Below are 18,160 nucleotides of genomic sequence, written 5' to 3' on the forward strand. Positions count from 1 at the left end.
GCTTAGCCCCCAGGTGGCTAGGAGAACCAACCCATAGGCACTGGTTGACTTAATTAAAAACTAGTCACTCTGCCCAGATCCCTGTTCTGGGGGTGAAATGGCACACCCACCCTCAGTATGGAAGAGGGCACGGAGCCAGTGGGGCCAGGGCAGGAATTAGCACATCCCTTTATTGAAGGACAGGTAGACAGAAGTCAGGAGGTCCTGCTTCTGTGCCTCCTCCCCTCTCCTCAGCTGTACTGGATGTTTCTTTCTGGATTCCAACAGGAAACCGGCACGGCCTCCTCGTGCCCAACAATACTACAGACCAGGAGTTACAGCACATCCGCAACAGTCTCCCCGACTCCGTGCAGATCCGAAGGGTAGAGGAGCGGCTCTCGGCACTGGGCAATGTTACCACCTGTAATGATTATGTAGCTCTAGTTCACCCAGACCTGGACAGGGTAAGGTTTTGTCAGTAGGGTCAGAGGGGGCGCATGGTCACAGTATCATTCTAGTCTCTAGGGTAATCAGTGCTAGGAATGTCTGTCTTGGGGGACTTTGGGTGCTGAAAACACTCATCCGTATGGATAAGATAATAATGAATGGAGTCTTTGAAAAATGACGAGATTTAGCCTATGTAGTTTCTAAGGTCTCATCTAACTTTAACTCTGAGTCCTATACATGGCTTTGGTGTAAAAAAAATTAGATGGATATGGTTCTTGTCTCCTAGAAACTTTTTGCCTAGATAGGGAGATTGACTAGGTACAAAGGGACTAAAGAACAAAGACCATTGAGCTCATTTGAGCTGCAGTCATTTGGAAAAAAACCACAATCTAATTCCAAAACAGGGTTTTTGGAAGTGGAATGCTTAACACTTCTTTATATCTATTTTGAAGAATAGGCACTAGTACAGTAGAGATTATTTTGGTTTTTTAGCCAGTGAACTTGGGTTCAAATCTCAGTTCTGTTAATACTAATGTGAACCTGGAAAGTTCCTCTATAGTTTTCAGTTTCTCCTCTGTAAGATTGGGGCCTGGATTGGATGACCTTTTAAATCCTTTCCAGCTCCAAATCTATAATTCTGTGAATGCTGTGGCTCATAGCTTGGGGAAAAGAACTGGAGGATCTGCCCCAGGTACCTTTGATAGACTTGCTGAGGATTGCTAATCTAGTTCCACATTAGGGTCCCAGAGAAGTGAATTGGTACCTTTTCCCCTTCATACCATTTCTCAGTATTGACTGAACAAACACTCAAATCCTCCTTTTTTCCTTGGGCGGGAATGTGATTGTTAAAGAACTTGGAGGCCTGGTACACACTTCTGATAAGATAATGTTCTGAACTCTGTGTCTGTACTCTCAGGAGACGGAAGAAATTCTAGCTGATGTACTCAAGGTTGAAGTCTTCAGACAGACAGTGGCTGACCAGGTGCTGGTGGGAAGTTACTGTGTTTTCAGCAATCAGGGAGGGCTAGTGCACCCAAAGACTTCCATTGAGGACCAAGATGAATTGTCCTCTCTTCTCCAAGTTCCCTTGGTGGTGAGTACCTTTCCTCTGCCCCAAGACCTAACTTGACCCAATTTTTGAGTTCTAGCTAAGGCCAACCCTGGTGTTTGTGAGTTGAGTTGAGTCACACCCTATATTGTAAAGGGATAAAGGTGTTCTGAGTCTCCCACCCCATCTTATAAAAGCAAATCTAGCCCATACTTGCCTTTTACCAAGTGATGCATCAGTCACTTTAGGCTTGGTTGCTTTTTTTATAATTGGCAAAAGACACGAGTAACTATGGCCATAAGGAGGTGGGCATGGAGGCTGCTGCATGGTACTCTGTGGAAAGAGGAATGCATAGAAGGGGAAGAACAAACCTTTCAGAGCTTCAAACACTCGATTTTTAGTCATTGATCACTTTTAATGATTTCTCTGATTTTGCATTAATGTTTATTTAAAAAATGTGTGGGTGGTGTTTTACCAAATCTGAGCAGTGGGAGAGTGTAAGTGTAGATATGTATAGGTATGGGGGTAGCCCTCTCATAAGGACAAGGATCTTTATGACCTTAAGCTCCTGAGAAAAGCTAGGTAAGGAGTGAATGTACAGTTCTGAACAGTCATAGTATTGATGACATCCAGAGTCAAGGATAATCTTTTAGCATCCTCACGATTGGAGTATTACTCTCTCCATGTAAAAACATTGAAGAGAGGACATTGTGATAAAGACTGATTTCTGGCAGGCTGGTACTGTGAACCGGGGAAGTGAAGTGATTGCTGCTGGAATGGTGGTCAATGACTGGTGTGCCTTCTGTGGGCTGGACACAACTAGCACAGAGCTGTCAGTGGTAGAGAGCGTCTTCAAGCTTAATGAAGCCCAACCGAGCACCATTGCCACCAGTATGCGCGATTCCCTCATTGACAGGTTAGTAACTTGCTGTGGTCAGCTGATTCCTGTATCCTTGAAAGTTTTACAGATCATGTGTTCAATCAAAGAAACCAGATTTTCTAAAATATAGAACCTATCAGTATTGATAAAATAACTCAACTATAGGCTCCCAGATATGAGCAGCCAGGAATTCCTTTTGTGACTCAGATGAGGGAAGGAAATTTTTAAAGGTCAAGAGACCTTTGAGCAGAGATTCTTAACCTGAAGTCCATGGGGTAGATTTCAGGGTATCCTTGAATTTGGATGGGGAAGAAAAGACTTTTGTTACTAGCTTTTAATTGAAATTTAGCATTTTCTTCAAAAAATAATTATTCTGAAAAGGGATCCTTGATCTTTACCTGAAGAACAAGATGACTAAAAATAGTAACCCCCCTGCTATAGTGTTAAGGGGAAAGGTTTAGAATGAAGAACTGTTTTGTAATGGACCTTTTTTTCTTCCCTCTCCTCCCCTCCAGTTTAACCTGAGTGATTACCTATTGCTCCTGCTGCTTGGCCTCTTGAATAAGGACCTTGGTTCCTGCTACAGCTCCAGTATGGTGTGAGGCCCTGCAGAAGAGTCTTGGCATCTATGCTTTGGGACCTGGACCACAGCTGGTGGGAATCTAACAAAGCTTCCAAGACTGATCTCCTAATAACCTCATTTTTACTATTAAAAACAAAAAAGCCTTTAAATGAGTTCACCCTGGCTAGTTGACCTCCACTCTCCTTGTGCCCCATTCCATCCACTTGGGCCCCTTGTTCTATACTTCCTTATTCTGGCTGCCTAAACTTTTTAAAAAAGGACTCTTGCTTCTGGACCCTGCTCTCAAAGGACTTCGAGATGTTACAAATAATCAATAACTGATGCAAACTAAATCCAGGAAGTGCTTTAAGAAATTGAATGAGAAAAATCACTTTGACCTGGTAGTTTCAAGAAAGGCTTCATGGAAAAAAAGATTTATTTGGGTTGGGTCTTAAGGGAAGAAATATGTAGATAAATTGAAGAGCCCACTCTAGACAGTGGCATGAGCTAGGTCCAGGATAAGAACTTTGAGAGTAGTGTAGACCAGATTTGTTACTAAGCACTTCTTTCATGGCAGGCATTGTTAAACACCTTACATTCAAGGATTTCCTGTTCTGACAGGAGAGAGACAGCATCCAAATAATCAGACATAAAAGATATATTCAGTCACTGTAAGTAATTTCAGAGGGGAAAATGGTACTAGTTTGGTGGGATCAGGAAAGGCCTGAAAAAAAGATGAGATTTGAGCTGAGCCTTAAGGGAATCTGGGGGAAAGAGGTGGGCCAAGTTGTGACTTTAAATATGCCATACAGCAGTTTCTAATTGCTCCTAGAAGTACTGGGGAACCATGGATTTGGTTCTTTTCCCTCCTTCCCTTAAGACCTAGACCTGTGGTTTAGGAAAATCATTGGCACCGGAGGCTAGTTTTGATGGCATTTAACTCTGAACTTTTGGAAGGCAAATTGGTGGGTTAGAGCCAGTTTAGAGAAGACTTCAAGTACCAGAAATGGGAGTTTATACATTATTTAGTGGGCATTGGGTAGCTGCTCCTGAACACTTTTGAGTAGAGCAAAGTTATGAAGAGAGTAAAACTTTATAAGATTGCTTAGTTGTATTGGAAAATAAAAATCCAGGCAAAGAACCTGAATTAATGTGGTTGCAGTAGGAAGTGATGGGGACTCTGAGCGACCAGCATCATGGGGGGGGGGGGGGGTGGACTAGAAGGAAGATCTGAGTCAGGATTCCACAAAGGTGTCTTCTACAGGACTTGTATCCCTTGACTGTGAGCCAGATACACCCCCTGCTAACTTCCTTTATTAACACCACAGTGAGAAGCACTCTTCCCTGTGAGTTAACCTTAACTGATCTGTGGTCTGCTTCATTAAAATTTCTAACCTCCTTGGCTTGTTAAAACATTGAGGTAGTACCAGTATTTTCTCACTTGTAATACTCTTAAGGCTAAGTGACCCACTTCCCAGGCAAATTCTCTTTCTCCCCTTTACCACTACCCCCTCCCCCTTGTGTGGAAAAGTAATGGAGGTAATGAGAAAGCCTTAGGGAAGCTTGGATTTTATTTATTATTTTTCTGACTACACACAAAGTTTTCGACAATCTTTTTTGGGTAAGGTTTTGAGTTCCACATTTCCCCTCCTACCCCTGACAGCAATCTTAACATAGATTATACATGTATAACAAGCATTTCCCTATTAATCATGTTATGAAAAAAAACTTAGAACAAAAAAAAAATCATGAGAAGGGATAAATGAACTAATTTTAAAAATTGAAACTAACTTTTTTCGTCATTCAGACTCCATAATTCCTCATCATGAGTCCTTTAGAACTGTCTGATTATTGTACTGCTGAGATGAGGGAGTTAGTCATAGTTGTTGCCACACAATATTGCTAATAATGTATTCAGTCTTCTGGCTCTGCTCTCTTCAGATGATGCAAGTCTTCGCTGGCTTTTCTGAAGTATCATCCCTCCTGATGGAGTTACGATATACTCTGCATTCATATACTATATTTGTTCAGCCATTCCCCAATTGAGTATCCCCTCAATTTCCAATTCTTTGCCACTACAAAAAAATATTTTTGTACATGTGGGTTTTCATTCTCCTGTGATCTCTTTATTATACAGGCCTGGTAGTGCTATTGCTGGGTCAAAGGCTATGATACAGTTTTATTGCCCTTTGGGTGTGGCTCCAAATTGCCCTCCAGAAAGGTTGGGTCAGTTCTCGAGCTCCACCAACACTGCATCTGGGGTCCTTATTTTTCTATTCCCAACAGTGATCCCTTTGCTTTTTTGTTGTATTGGCCAACCTGACGGGTGTCATTTCAATTTGCATTTTCCCCCACAGTAATTTTTTTTTTTTTTTAGTTTTTGCAAGACAAATGGGGTTAAGTGGCTTGCCCAAGGCCACACTGCTAGGTAATTGTCTGAGGTCACATATTTGAACTCAGATCCTCCTGACTCCAGGGCCGGTGCTCTGTCCGCTGCGCCACGTAGCCGCCTCCGAGGACCTACTTAATCCCCGCCTGGCCGCTTCCTCAGTTTACTCCGGTAGAAGAGGCAGGCACAACGAGCCCGGGCTAGAGCGGCCCAGCCCCGCTCCCAGAGCCACCCGCGGGGGCCGGGGCCTGCCGGGAGATCTTGGGGGAGGGGCGGGGAGGCGTCCCGAGAGCCGCCGGGGGAGGGGGCGGCGCGGCCCGCAGGTTCTCGCTCACGATTGGCTGCGAGGGGAACGTCCCGACGCGAGGCCCGGGGCCGGCGGAGCCCCGCCACGCAGGCGCAGTCAGGCAGCCGCGCCGCGGAGATCCGGGACTCCGGCTGGAAGGTGGGAGGAGGAGGGGGAGGAGGCTGGGGGGGCGGGTGTGGGGGGCTGCGCCCCGCCTGAGCTGCCCTTCCCTCCCCGCAGCCCATGGGAGCCCGGCTGAGCGGCGGCGCGGATGGCGCCCACGGAGGCCCGGCCGCGCCGGCCCCGGAGCCCGCGGCCCCCGCCGGCGCAGGAGGAGCCCCCCGGCCGCGCCCCGACGCCTCCGCCTGGGGGCCCCTGGACGACGTCCGTTACCTCATCGTCTGCACCTCCTGGTACTAGCGGCGGCGGCCCGGCCCCGCGCCCCCCTCTCACTCCTCACCCCGGAGCCCCTTAGCCCTGGGGGATGGCGAGCCCGCCGCAGCCGCCACGGACGCGAGTCCTGGGAGCCCGCTGCTGAGAGCCCCTCCCCTCCCCCCTGAACGCGGGCCGCGGGGGTCCCCGGTCCCCACACACCCACCTGCCCCGCGCCCCCACCGCGCCGTCCCCGAGCATAGCGTGCCCCCTGGCCCTTCGGCATCGAGCCCCTCGCTCTCCTCCAGAGAAACCACAATCTGTATATTTTCATTTTATTTAGAAATGATTTAAAAAACATTATACAAAGGCTGATCGGTTTTAAAATGTGACGGACACTGAAATGCTGCGATGCCGTCCAGGGTGGTGGGAGCCCAGACTAGGGCACCAGTACGGAGGCCTCAGCCTTGGCCGGGACAGGGGGGCACACAGACCAGGGTGGAGGTGTGGGGGATCGGGCCGGCTCACACTGCCCCCCACTCCAGTGGCCCCAGGGCCGCCTCCTCGGCCATACCCCGATATCCTCGGGCCCCAGAGGGGGTCACGCAGGATGAAGGGTTTTCTGTAAGTTAGAGCAGAGACCCAGGAGCCTGGTATGGATTCAGGCATTGGAGAGGGAAGAAGATGAGCCGGGAAGAACCGAGATGAGACGAGTGGAAGAGAGGCTGAGCCGGACTGCTCGAGGAGACTGCGAGAGGAACCCAGGCAGGAGAAGTGAGGAGTGGGGCACAGTGGTGTGGCTTCGCTCTCCGCATCGCGATGGGCCAGAAGTGGTGGGAGATACCCAAGGCGCCCTCTGAGCCAGGCCTTGCCGATTTGGGGCATGGTGTGACTGAAAGAGCACTCAGTTGTAGTCCACCCCTAACTAGCATGACCCTGCCAAGTTATAACCTCTTTCTGGGCCTCCTCTCCTCTGCCAAAGGAGGGTGGCAAGGTTTGCCCAGCCAGCTTAGCAGGGCCCTTGAGAGTTTCAAATAGGCTAATAGATGTCACCTAATAAAGTGCCTGGAAAAGTATAAAATACTGTATCGACACAAAGAGGATGTGTCTGATGCCAGATGCCCCCCAAACCAGGGAGCCGGCCCTTGGCAAGAATTGAGGATGAGCACAAGAGGAGCAGATTGGTGACTTTGAGAGAATGCCCAAGGCAGAGCACAGGACAGGGTCTTGACCTAGGGCATCGGCAGGCAATCATCTCCTTCTAGCATAAACAAATCTCCAAATTTTAAGATGTGACCATAAAAGGAGAAAGATCCAGAAACAGAAGGGAAGCATTAAATAGCCCAGTGGGTGCTCCATTTAGTTGACCTGGCAGGGTCCCAGGAGACTTCTGGGTGACCCCTTCATAAAGAACATGATTTAAATTACTGACTTGGTATAGAAACCTAGAGCTGGAAGAGATTCAAAAAGTATCTTGCCTAACCACCTGTTTAATACAGGTACCTTCTCCATGACATCCTTGACAGTTACTTAGCGTTTGCTTGAAACATTTCTTGTAACAAAGTCATTATCAAGGCAGCTCATCCCATGATTTGGGCAGCTGAGACTATTTTTAGAATGAACTGAAATCAATGTCCCTGTAACATCTAGGATTCTTCAGTTCTGCTTTGTGGGGCCAAGGGAAACAAGCCCTCTCCCACAAGATTGTTCTTCAAATACTTGAAAGCAGTAGACTGTTGCAGGTTGAACATCCTCAGCAGCACCTCCAGTCCCTTCTATCTGCTCTCTACTTGCAACTCTTCCAGCCTCTACAAAATTCTGCCTAAAATATGGAGTGTAGAACAATACACACCACCCCAGATGTAACCAATGGGACTATCAATGCCCTTTTTTTGGAATGAGTCTTCTTTGAAATGCAGTCTGGGATCCCATTCGTTTTTTTAGGTTATAATGGACTCGTTATTGATTGCTTGAATTTAAATAAAACTCCCAGATATTTGGGGGGCAAACTGATTTAGCCATAACCTGCCCCTTTCTATGCTTGTACAGCAACATTTTTAACTGGAGGATTTTTGCATTTCCCATTAGATTTCATCATTGTAAATTTAACCTATCTTTCTAACCTGTCAGGATTTTTTCCAGATTCTGTCACTCAGTGTCTTAGCTATTTTTCCTGGCTTTGTGTCAACACAGTTTTGATAGGCATTAGCCATATTTTTTGTTCTAAAATTGCTGAATAGAACAAGCCTGAGGACAGAGGCCTAGAGCCATTAGGAAAGGAGTCTCCTACTTAAGGAAGGAGGAGGTCATAATATCTGTTTTGGCTCTGTTCCCAACCAAGCAACCTTCAAGGATTTCACATTAGAGAGGGTAACCCCAGTCCTGCATCTCCAGAGATCAATACCCACTTAGGGCAGCCTTTGATATGGAGAGGAGGTGGGGAGAAGAGTAGAAGGAAATGATACTTTCTAGTATCAAGGGCTCATAAAAATTCTAGAGAGGGCGGCTAGGTGGCGCAGTAGGGAGAGCACCGGCCTCGGAGTCAACCTGAGTTCAAATTCGACCTCAGACACTTAATAATTACCTAGCTGTGTGGCCTTGGGCAAGCCACTTAACTCCATTGCCTTGAAAAATCTAAAAAAATTCTGGAGATTAGACCTCTCTCCAAAGCATTCCATTATTTATCCTGGAACTAGCCTGTGCTATCCCTCGCCACCCTTAAATTTGCTCCAGGTGTTAGGATACCAAAGTATGGTTCTGGGCTTATTTGTGCCAGGAGAAGTAGAAACAAAGAAGACCCCCCCCCCCAGGCCTTTAAGTATCCCCTTGACTCAGGGGAGATTAAATTCCCAGACTAGAGAGCCTGCGTGCTAAAATGCAGATTTGTAATGGAGAGAAAGGAATCTGATTGCCATGGAGAGAGACCCAAGTTTGAGATCTATCAAGGACATTGGAAAGACCATGAGGGTCATTAGGAGAGGGAGAGAGGGTGCTAAGTTCAGGAAAAGTGGATAGGTCCAAGAAGTTTGAATATGGAAGCAGAGAGGTCACTGAGACCTACTATAAAAACCACCTGGGAAATGGAAGTCCTAGTGGAAAATCTATTTTGTCCTAGATAGTTGGATCTGCCCTGCTTCACTATTGAACCTTCCCTATTGAACACAATGTCTGAGATTCCTTCCAGCTCTTTGATCCACAATCCCTTTTTTGTGTCTGGAAAAAGTGTTTATACCTTGAATTTTCCAGAAATCTCATTTTTAATGCACTAGGAGATGTTGCAATCCTAGTGAACTACTTTTTATAAAATGACTACAAGTCTCTTCTCTACAAATTCAGCTTTTCAAGGGCTAGGTAATCCCAAACTGGGGCTTTGGTTATCCCAAAGCAGAAGCATTCAGGATACAGTATGCCCATTGTGAGAGGAGAAGGAAGCAAAAAGAAAATGGGCTCTGGCACAGAATGTGTCTTGAGGAAAGACAAGAAGCTGAAAGTCCCCCAGATCTTTCAGCATAATGGATTTCTATCTATCTTAGACCCATCCTGACTAGCTTTAATAAAGCCTGGAGTTTCAGGCAGTCCCTTGGGGATAGTTGGGCAGGAGTAGTAGAGCAGGGCTCTTCAATAGGAGAATCACTGGGATGATTGAGGACACATGGGCTCTACAGCAATCGCTGGGGAGTGGCAGTGCAGTAGCTCTCTGTGCTCCCTTCCCCCCAATTTCTAGGCATGGCCTAGAGCCAAGAACAGAAGTGGGAGGGGGATCACAAACTTTTAGATTTAGAGCTGGAAGAGACCTTAGAGATCAAGACCTACCTTCTCATTCCACAGATAAGGAAACTGGCCAAGATGAGAAATAGCCTTGTCACACATTGAGAAAGTAGCTGTCGGGATTCAAACCTAGCCTCTTCAAATCCAATGATCTTTCTACTGCTCTACCAGTTGCCTCTTTTGGCAGTGGAAAATGGAAAGAAAGTGAAAAGCCGATGGAGTTGGGACCTGGGATAGTGATAGGGACCATACTGGAAGGAAGTGGAAGTAAAAGTGGGAAGGGTTCAGCAGTGGGGCTGGGAATAAGACTTCAGACAATTCTGGGGCAACCACATTCACCGGGGACTTAACTTCCCTCCAACCAACCAAGCTCAGGGACCTTCCTGGTCTTTAGCCTTCAATGTCTCCCCTGTGGCCCTAGGTTCTTAGCAAGGAATGAGTTGGGACTACCAACCCAATTCCCCAACACTATGGTTAGGGTCTCAAGGAGCTCCAGTGGTTGTATCCAAAGGTTCCTGGGTGCTCAGAGAAGTTCACCCACTCACTCTTGACCCATCCCTGTTCTCTTAGGGCCACCAAGCCACTACTTGGCTTCCCTCATCTTAATGGGGCCTTGACCTAGGTGCTCTTGGATAGAGGCTCTTATACTGGTGTACATTGGAGTGAGATGAACAGACAGCTTCCCAAGTCCTCAGGGAATCACTTCTGACAAATGGGGATTAAAACAGTAGTAACGGGACATTTAAATATTTGTGACATAAAAGCAAAGTCCAGCAGAGTTGAGACTGGACCACAGGCTCCCCCTGAGCACGAGGCCCCTGCCTCTCATTGACCTAGGGGAGATTTCAGTTTTCTGAGGAACCTGCCTGGGTCTGGGGGGGGTGGTGGTCACAAAAACACCTTCCTTGCCCGCAGACAGCCTTGCCTCCATAGCCACATGGGCTCCGTGATCCATGATCAGTTACAAACATCTGACCAGCAGGTGTTGGGATTCGGAAGGAGGCAGCTGATCCTGCCCCAGGCTGTGATCCTCACCCTAAGATCATGTGGCCCTGCCATACTCAGGGACACCTGGTGTCAGGTCCCTCAGAAGAGGAATGACAGGCCCAGGCAGCTGTCAAGGAGCAAATGCTGGTTTCTCCCAGGTAAACTGTGCTCAGAGGGCCATTAGGAATCCCAGGAGAGGCCCCTACTAATTGGGTTCCAGCCTCTGGGAATGAGGCAGCAAGAGCATACACCTCCTCCCCACCCCCACAAAGCTCTCCTCAGCAAAGATTATCTTTTGCCTTTCCATTTAGATAAAAGGCATTTTAAAAAAGGGAGCTTTGAGTAAAGTGAAGAAAGGTGTTTGGGAATCAACTCTAGCTGATTTCTCCCCCTCCCCTCTTAACAGGTAGATTCCAGGGGCCAAACTTTAGGCTAGAGTTGAAAATCCCATTGCTTGTGGCTCTTGAGCTGGGCCCTTGTGGAATGCCCCCCTGTTCCTCTGGGTCCTGGGAGTGAGGTCCCTGCCCTCTCTCAGGCCCTGGTAAAGCTGCCCCGGCTGGCGGGGCAAGGACATTGCTGGTCATACCCACTCCTGGACTGGCCGTTTGTAGTAGGTAACCTGCTGTTGTGCCCCCTTGTTCTTAAACTGGAAAATGGTGTAGACAAGGACAAGAATGCAAAGGGATAGGGTACAGGGGATGATGACAGCCACGGCATTCACTGTGCCAGGCACATCATCTATGGTAACCATGATGTCCACATCATCCTGGGGCCTGCGACGCTCCTTTCTCCTCTCCACCTCCTTTTGGTTACAGCCCATCCAGTCCCTCAGGATGGAGCGGGGGTAACCAGGTTCCACACTCAGCTTCTGGTTATCAAATTTCCAGTAGTCCCGGCCCTTGTAGAAATAGGTGTAATCTGAAGAGACAGAGACAGGATCAGTTCCAGAAATCTAAGCATAAGATCATTCCCTGCTCAGAGATCTCTGATGCCAACTTACATTTTTGCCCTTAACTTTGGAATCACTTACTTCTGCCCAGGGTAAGCCTCCCTCAGCCTGTGTTCACTTTGAATGAAGAGGTCACTGTTCTCAACCTGAATTTACCCTAATTCCAAGGTCCTCTTCTTCATCTAGGCTGACCACCCTTTACTACAGGATTACTGACTTTTAACTTGTAGTCACCATCAATTTGAAAATCATCCCCTGCCAGATTATGGCCCCCTTTATGTTCAGTCACTTTTCCAGGGTCCTCTTCCCTTAGCCTTTCTCAGGTCCCCCTCAATTCTGGTGTTACTGACTTTAAGTCTAAGGGGTTACTCTTAACTCATTTTCCTCAGTGGAGTTATGTGACTCAGATGATACTTCTCCAACCTCGAAGGCATTGTCCTCCACTGAAGGGTTACACTTTATTTCATGTTCAGAATTCTTAGCCCACAGTCAGTGGCCTCAGATGAGCAAACTTGTATTGAAGTCCCTTCATTTCCTTCTCCCCATTAATCCCAAGAACTTCCAGTCATTCAAAGGTAGAATTTAAAATAAGACTCTAGACAGGGGTGGGTGGGTTGTAATAGGGAGTAGACCCTTAGAAATTAAAAGTTAGAAGGGAATTAAGAAGCCTTTTGGTACCCTCTCTTATTTTTTCATACAAGAAAGATAAAGCCTGGAGAGAAAAAGGGAATTGCTAAAGGTAACACATCCAAACATTAATTGATCAGCCCAGGACTATAATTTGGTATCATGATTCCCTGACAACAATGCTTTATAGATTCAAAAGGCAAATTCTCCAGAGCTCCCTCCAAAAGCTCCTGCCCCCAACTCCTTCCCTCCCTCCAGTTCCCTAACAGAATGACCCAGTTTGGGCTTCACTGATCTCTGACTCTTCCCAAATGATTTCAGCAAAGCTAACTGACTGACTGCACTAGAATGAGTTTAAGAGAACTACATTGTGAGTGGTCTGCCAGTGGTCTGTGAGTGGTCTGTGGGAACTTAGAGAAGGAAGATTATTGTAGACCAAGACAGAAAGAGGTGGTGGGAAGTCTTCCTGAAAGAGGTGATTCTTGAGTTGTCTTGAGTTGAGGGATAGGCTTAGATGGGCAAAGATGGTAGTCAAGACAGAAAGCATCTTAGATGTTCAGAGGAAGGGCTACTAATTAATCTTGGTACTCTAGACCTCAGTTTCCTTTTCTATAAAAATGAATGGGATGAAAGGAATGATCTCTAAGGTTTCTTCTAGTTGTGAATCCTATCTTACCATGAAGCAAAGCAATGAACCTGGAGAATTATTTCTTGTTTCCTGAGTTGCATGGAGCTTTCCAGAGCAGGTCTAATATTCTTTTCTCCTGCCACCCCTATCTTGTCAACCACACCCAGAGCCCACAAGAGGTCCTGAACATGACTGCAGACTCAAGACAGGACACTTACAGCCTTCTTTGCTGATGAAGGCCCCCTGGGGGGCTTGGGGGATGCCCTTCCACACAGTGATAGGTTTGGGGTACCCAGGGTCAGTCGCCCTTCTCTCTTCATTGTAACGCCAATACCATTCCCCTTTGAAAAAGTAGGTCTTGCCCACAGGCTCCCAGCGCAGGGCTGTGTCTATGCCTTCACGGGGCAGGCAGGTACCCAGCTCTCCCAGGCTGTGAGGGTATCCAGGCTCCACAGTCACCTCCTTGAAGACCCAGTATTTGTCACCTGTGAATGGAGGAACCCAGTGTCAAAGACTAGCTCTCCCAGACTGGCATCCTCCTCCCCAAGTTCTGACTAGTATGAAGGGTCTTTGGATGTCTTTTATCCACCAGCCTGGACAATCAAATCCCCAAGGATCTTGGAGCCCAAGAAGTCAGTGACTCCCTCCCCCTGAACCCCCCCCCCCAACAGTCCTATCTAGAGCACTGGAGGTAAGGGAAAGACAAGAGATGCAGACACAGCACAAGGGGATAGATACAAATAATTGGAAAATCATGAAGTACTTACCTTGTGACTAGTCTTCTATTGGTTCACCCTCAATCATTAAGTCATTTGTCACTTTCATTAATTTGATAAACATTATGCCCCCACCCATGCATCTCCTCTCTGGTTTATCCCATCTTTCTTCTTCAGTACCTACAATCACTCCCACTGCAAAGTCATTCACTCCCAGTTTTACCTGTCACCTCTATTCATGACCCCAAAATCTACTGTCAGCCCTGTTCCTCTCTCTCAAAACTCCAAACCCATATCTCCCCTAGGAGTCCTCACTGGCCCCTCACACTCAGTTAGTGTATGTGAACTGAACTCATTGCCTTCCCCTCAAACTGACTCTGGGCTTCCCAACCTCCTCCTTCTGTTATTGGCACACCATCAATACCATTTCAGTTACCCAGCCTTCAAGTTCACTGTCATCTTGGATTTTTCTTTCTCTGTCACGCAATTTGCTTACAGAGAATACATTTTCTCAGTCAAAAAGTAAGCCTGAGGGGCAGTTAGGTGGCGCACTGGATAGAGCACCAGCCCTGGAGTTAGGAATACCTGAGTTCAAATCCAGCTTCAGACACTTAATAATTACCTAGCTGTGTGGCCTTGGGCAAGCCACTCAACCCCATTGCCTTGCCAAAAAAAAAAAAAAAAAGTAAGCCTGGTGACATATATTCCTTCTGCAAAATCTCACAATTTTATTTTATAATTCACAATTTTATTTTAAGGAATAAAAGGTGCTAGTCTTTCAACAAACTCATTTTAGAGGTGAAGAAACCTACTCAGGGAAGGGATTTTGCCAGGGTGCATAAAGTAGGAAGTAGCAGAGCTGAACCTGTGTCTCTTCTTTCCAAATGCTCTTTCCATAATACATGAGATCGTTCATTTTTTTTTCTTGAAATCAAGATGGTCCTGTAAAATCTTGAATGTGTGTCTCTCATGTTTCTGTCTAGTCTCTCACCACCCAATCTTGGTATTTCCTTTATTTTTTTCAGATTTGCCACCTCCTCTTCACTCCTATGGTCCCATCCTCATAATTTCTGACTTCTTCTGATCTCTCCCACTCCTACTCCTACTCCTGATGATTTTTCCATTGCCTTTATTTGATAAAATGCATACACTTCAGTCTGACATTTCAGCCTCTCCATCATCTGATCCCACTCTCTTTTCCTAGTTTTGCTTTCCACTCCCTCTCATTCAAATTCTTCATTCCAGTTAGGTTTGTCTCCTTCGTGTTCTCTGAAAAGGTCACCAGGCTGCCTCTGGCCTCTATGCTTTTATCCATGCTGAGACTCTTGCCTAGAGTGCCTTTCCTTCCTTGCTCCTTTCCCCTACCATCCTCATCCTACCCATACTTCAGGGTCCAGATCATGATTAAATAAGACAATGTATGTAAAATATTTCACAAAACTTTAAAGCACTACATAAAATTAGTCACTATTATTATCATTATCCATTGAAAAAGATGACTACTCTGACTTAAGATGATTAGGAAATATTGTAATTTATTATAATGATCTCCCTATCTCCTCTGCAGCAATATCTCCCATCTTTTAGAACCATAAAGTTGATCTCTCTTAACTGCTTTGGCCTTGGACTCTCTCTGACCCCTACAATCTGGCTCTCAAATTTGTCTCCTATCTCTTTTCTTGTTCTAACAGATCAGTGTGTCTTAAGTCTTGTTGCCCCTCCATTTATGCTAACTCTCTGAGGATAGGACAAAGACCTGCTCTTTCTTTGTCTTTCCCAGATTGTTAACATTGAGACAATACAGTGGTGGGGGCAGCTAGGTAGCGCAGTGGATAGCACACCAGCCCTGGAGTCAGGAGTACCTGGGTTCAAATCCAGCTTCAGACACTTAATAATTACCTAGCTGTGTGGCCTTGGGCAAGCCACTTAACCCCATTGCCTTGCAAAAACCTAAAAAAAAAAAAAGAAATGATACAGTGGTATACAAGAAGAGATTCTATAAATGCCAGTTGACTTGTTCACAGTCCAAAGTGTTAGGGTTCGCTCCTGTAAGGCTAAGAAGAAAGTCCCCCAAATACCTTTGAAGAAGACAAATCGCCCATCAGACCTCTCATAGGCAGCATCAATGCGAGATGGCAATCCCTTCCAGAACTGCTCAATTTGCATAGGATAGCCCTCCTGAACCCGATTATTTCGCAGACGCCAAAACCAGCGGTCCTGAGGGAAAAGGGTGGACTCTGGGGAAGGGAGCCCACGCCAGTCGCACCTTGGGCCCCCAACCTCCAGGAGCTCTGTAAAATGGGTAAGGGAAGTCTTCACTCTCTCAGAGAACCCAACCTAACAATGATTGGTCAGATATTACACCTCCTAGGAGGAAAACTGGCCAGGAACTCTCCTCCCCATTTTACAGAGAACAGAGAACAGAAGACTTGGGTCAAAGTTTACACACCAAGCTGGCAGCAAAGCCATGAGGAGAACCAGCCTGAGGTTCTGACTCCAAGCTCAAGACTCCTACTTCCTCCCAGCCCAACGGCCTTTCCCACTTCCCTGCCTGGGGAATCTGTCTAGGCACAGGTTAGCAACCCCAGAGAGGCATACCTTGAATACAAACATCTCGCCCCGGAAAAGAGCTACAGTATTGAAGTTGCCATCACAGATGTTCGGTTTTGTACCGGGGGTGGATGGCCGGTCTCCCAGTGGTGGCCTTGGTGGCCTGGGCTGGCGCTCATGCTTCCTTTCAGGGGAGTGAATCCGGCGGGCAGGGAGTGTGGGGAGGGGTCGGGTGGGTTCCAGGGGTTCAGCAGGAGGACCTGGAGAGGAGAGAATGAAATTGAGATATAAACTTCTTAAATGAATGGGAACTCCAGCCACTCCTTAAATGGGAACCAGGATGCCTACAAGTTAACTAAGTTTGAGTAAGTTCTTTTCTCTCTGTGGTTGGACTCTTTATCTCCTCTGGGAAATGGGCACAATAGTTCTTGCCTCCAAATGGAGGTGAAATTCAAAGAGCTTTCTTCTCTTTATATCATCTAATTCTGAAAGAGAAACAAATGTGCAAAGAAACAATGTGACAAAAATATAAAGGAAAGCACCATCAAAAGACAGCAAGAATTCTGATTAATGATGATAAACTATAACTTCAGAAGTTTAATACCCCCCTCCTCTCTTTCGCGGGAACTATAGGTGAAGAATGAGGTATTCATTGATTGACATGTTTGTTTTTCAGGCCAATGTGTCAGTTTAATTTGTCTAATTATACTTCTAGAACAGTGACAGCAACATGTGACAGCAACAAAAAAGAAAAAATTATCACTTAGATTTTTTTTTTTCAAAGTCATGGCTTGCTCCTGGTTGCATTCTTAGTAAGTGGCAGGCTCAGAATTAAGGTGTCGATTCTCCATCCAAGTCATTTTCTACTTCAAAGTCCTCTCAGCCCAACCCAGTCCTGGGGTTCTGCAACTTCTCTTTTGGAGGTACCAGGTATCAACTCAGGTCCTTTTTTGTTTCCCAGCACTCCCATTGCCAAAATCAAGGTGTCCTTGTTGCCTTGGAATCACAGAAGCTCAGAACTGAGAGGAACTGATTAATTCATCCTCTTCCTGAACCCTTGACAGCAAGGGATCATCCAGCCTCTGGCTAAAGACCTGCTTAAAGTGATGGGGAACTCACTACCTACCAAGGCAGCTTATTCTACTTTGGGACAGTTTTTGGTTTTTAGGAAATTTTTTTCTTATATTGTGCTGAAATCTGTCTCTGTAATTTCTCTCCATAGGTCCTTGTTCTGACCTTGGTGCCTTATAGAATAAGGTCCCCTAACCACCCTTCACATCAAAGGAACATATTTTCCATCCAACCTCCCCTCCACTAACCATAGATCTTCTGGATTCCCTGCAGGTCATCCTGGGGCAGCTTGAAGCTGTGCGTCTCCATGTACTGGTAGAAGGGGGCCATGATGGCACTGGGGTCATTGGAGTGCTCCAGTCCCAATGCATGTCCCAGCTCATGCACAGCAACTAGGAAGAGGTCGTTCCCTGCAGGGACAGATGACAATACCAGTCAGTTGCCTGCACCCCTCCAGAGGGAACCCAAGGACAACTTCCAGCTCAGCCACATTCTCTGACATTTATAGACCTGTAACTAAGGCCTGGTCCAGAAGTAGAAAAGACAGGTTCAGTTACCCCAGGGAAAGCACTTTAACCCACCCAAATGTAGGCACTGAAGGTCATACAAGGTTCATTTTAACTTACAAATGGTCCAGCAGTAGTGGTATGCTGGTGAACGTCTAACAACTAGCTCTCTGAGGGAGAAATTCATGACACACTTTTAAATTAAATCTGCATTACTTATATTTCTCCATTACTTTCTTTCTTTTTTTTTTTTTTTTAGATTTTTCAAGGCAATGGGGTTAAGTGGCTTGCCCAAGGCCACACGGCTAGGTAATTATTAAGTGTCTGAGGTCGGATTTGAACCCAGGTACTCCTGACTCCAGGGCCAGTGCTTCACTGCGCCACCTAGCCATCCC

General features: G+C 46.4%; 3 protein-coding genes across 3 annotated transcripts in view; 1 reads left to right on the top strand and 2 right to left on the bottom strand.

Moving 5' to 3' along the window:
- Positions 1–35, bottom strand: part of LOC141499573 (matrix metalloproteinase-24-like) — a 16,263-nt gene extending 16,228 nt beyond the window's left edge. Inside the window, exon 1 of the mRNA XM_074202266.1 lies at positions 32–35. Coding sequence (XP_074058367.1) covers positions 32–35 — 4 coding nt within the window. The remainder of the gene's footprint in view (positions 1–31) is intronic.
- Positions 36–117: 82 nt separating this feature from the next.
- LOC141499665 (eukaryotic translation initiation factor 6-like) lies at positions 118–3,039 on the top strand. Its single transcript, XM_074202346.1, has 5 exons — positions 118–127; positions 184–443; positions 1,343–1,519; positions 2,209–2,390; positions 2,870–3,039. Exons 1-5 carry the CDS (start codon positions 118–120, stop codon positions 2,877–2,879), a joined length of 639 nt encoding a protein of 212 aa, XP_074058447.1. The 3' UTR covers positions 2,880–3,039.
- A 3,299-nt stretch (positions 3,040–6,338) lies between these two features.
- MMP24 (matrix metallopeptidase 24) overlaps positions 6,339–18,160 on the bottom strand; it is a 51,943-nt gene continuing 40,121 nt past the window's right edge. Inside the window, exons 4-8 of the mRNA XM_074212081.1 lie at positions 17,508–17,669; positions 16,237–16,448; positions 15,717–15,855; positions 13,141–13,407; positions 6,339–11,636 (exon numbers count right to left, since the gene is read on the bottom strand). Coding sequence (XP_074068182.1) covers positions 11,299–11,636; positions 13,141–13,407; positions 15,717–15,855; positions 16,237–16,448; positions 17,508–17,669 — 1,118 coding nt within the window. The 3' untranslated portion in view covers positions 6,339–11,298. The remainder of the gene's footprint in view (positions 11,637–13,140; positions 13,408–15,716; positions 15,856–16,236; positions 16,449–17,507; positions 17,670–18,160) is intronic.

The sequence above is a fragment of the Macrotis lagotis genome, chromosome 1, assembly GCF_037893015.1.
Source record: "Macrotis lagotis isolate mMagLag1 chromosome 1, bilby.v1.9.chrom.fasta, whole genome shotgun sequence".
Lineage (NCBI taxonomy): Eukaryota > Metazoa > Chordata > Mammalia > Peramelemorphia > Peramelidae > Macrotis > Macrotis lagotis.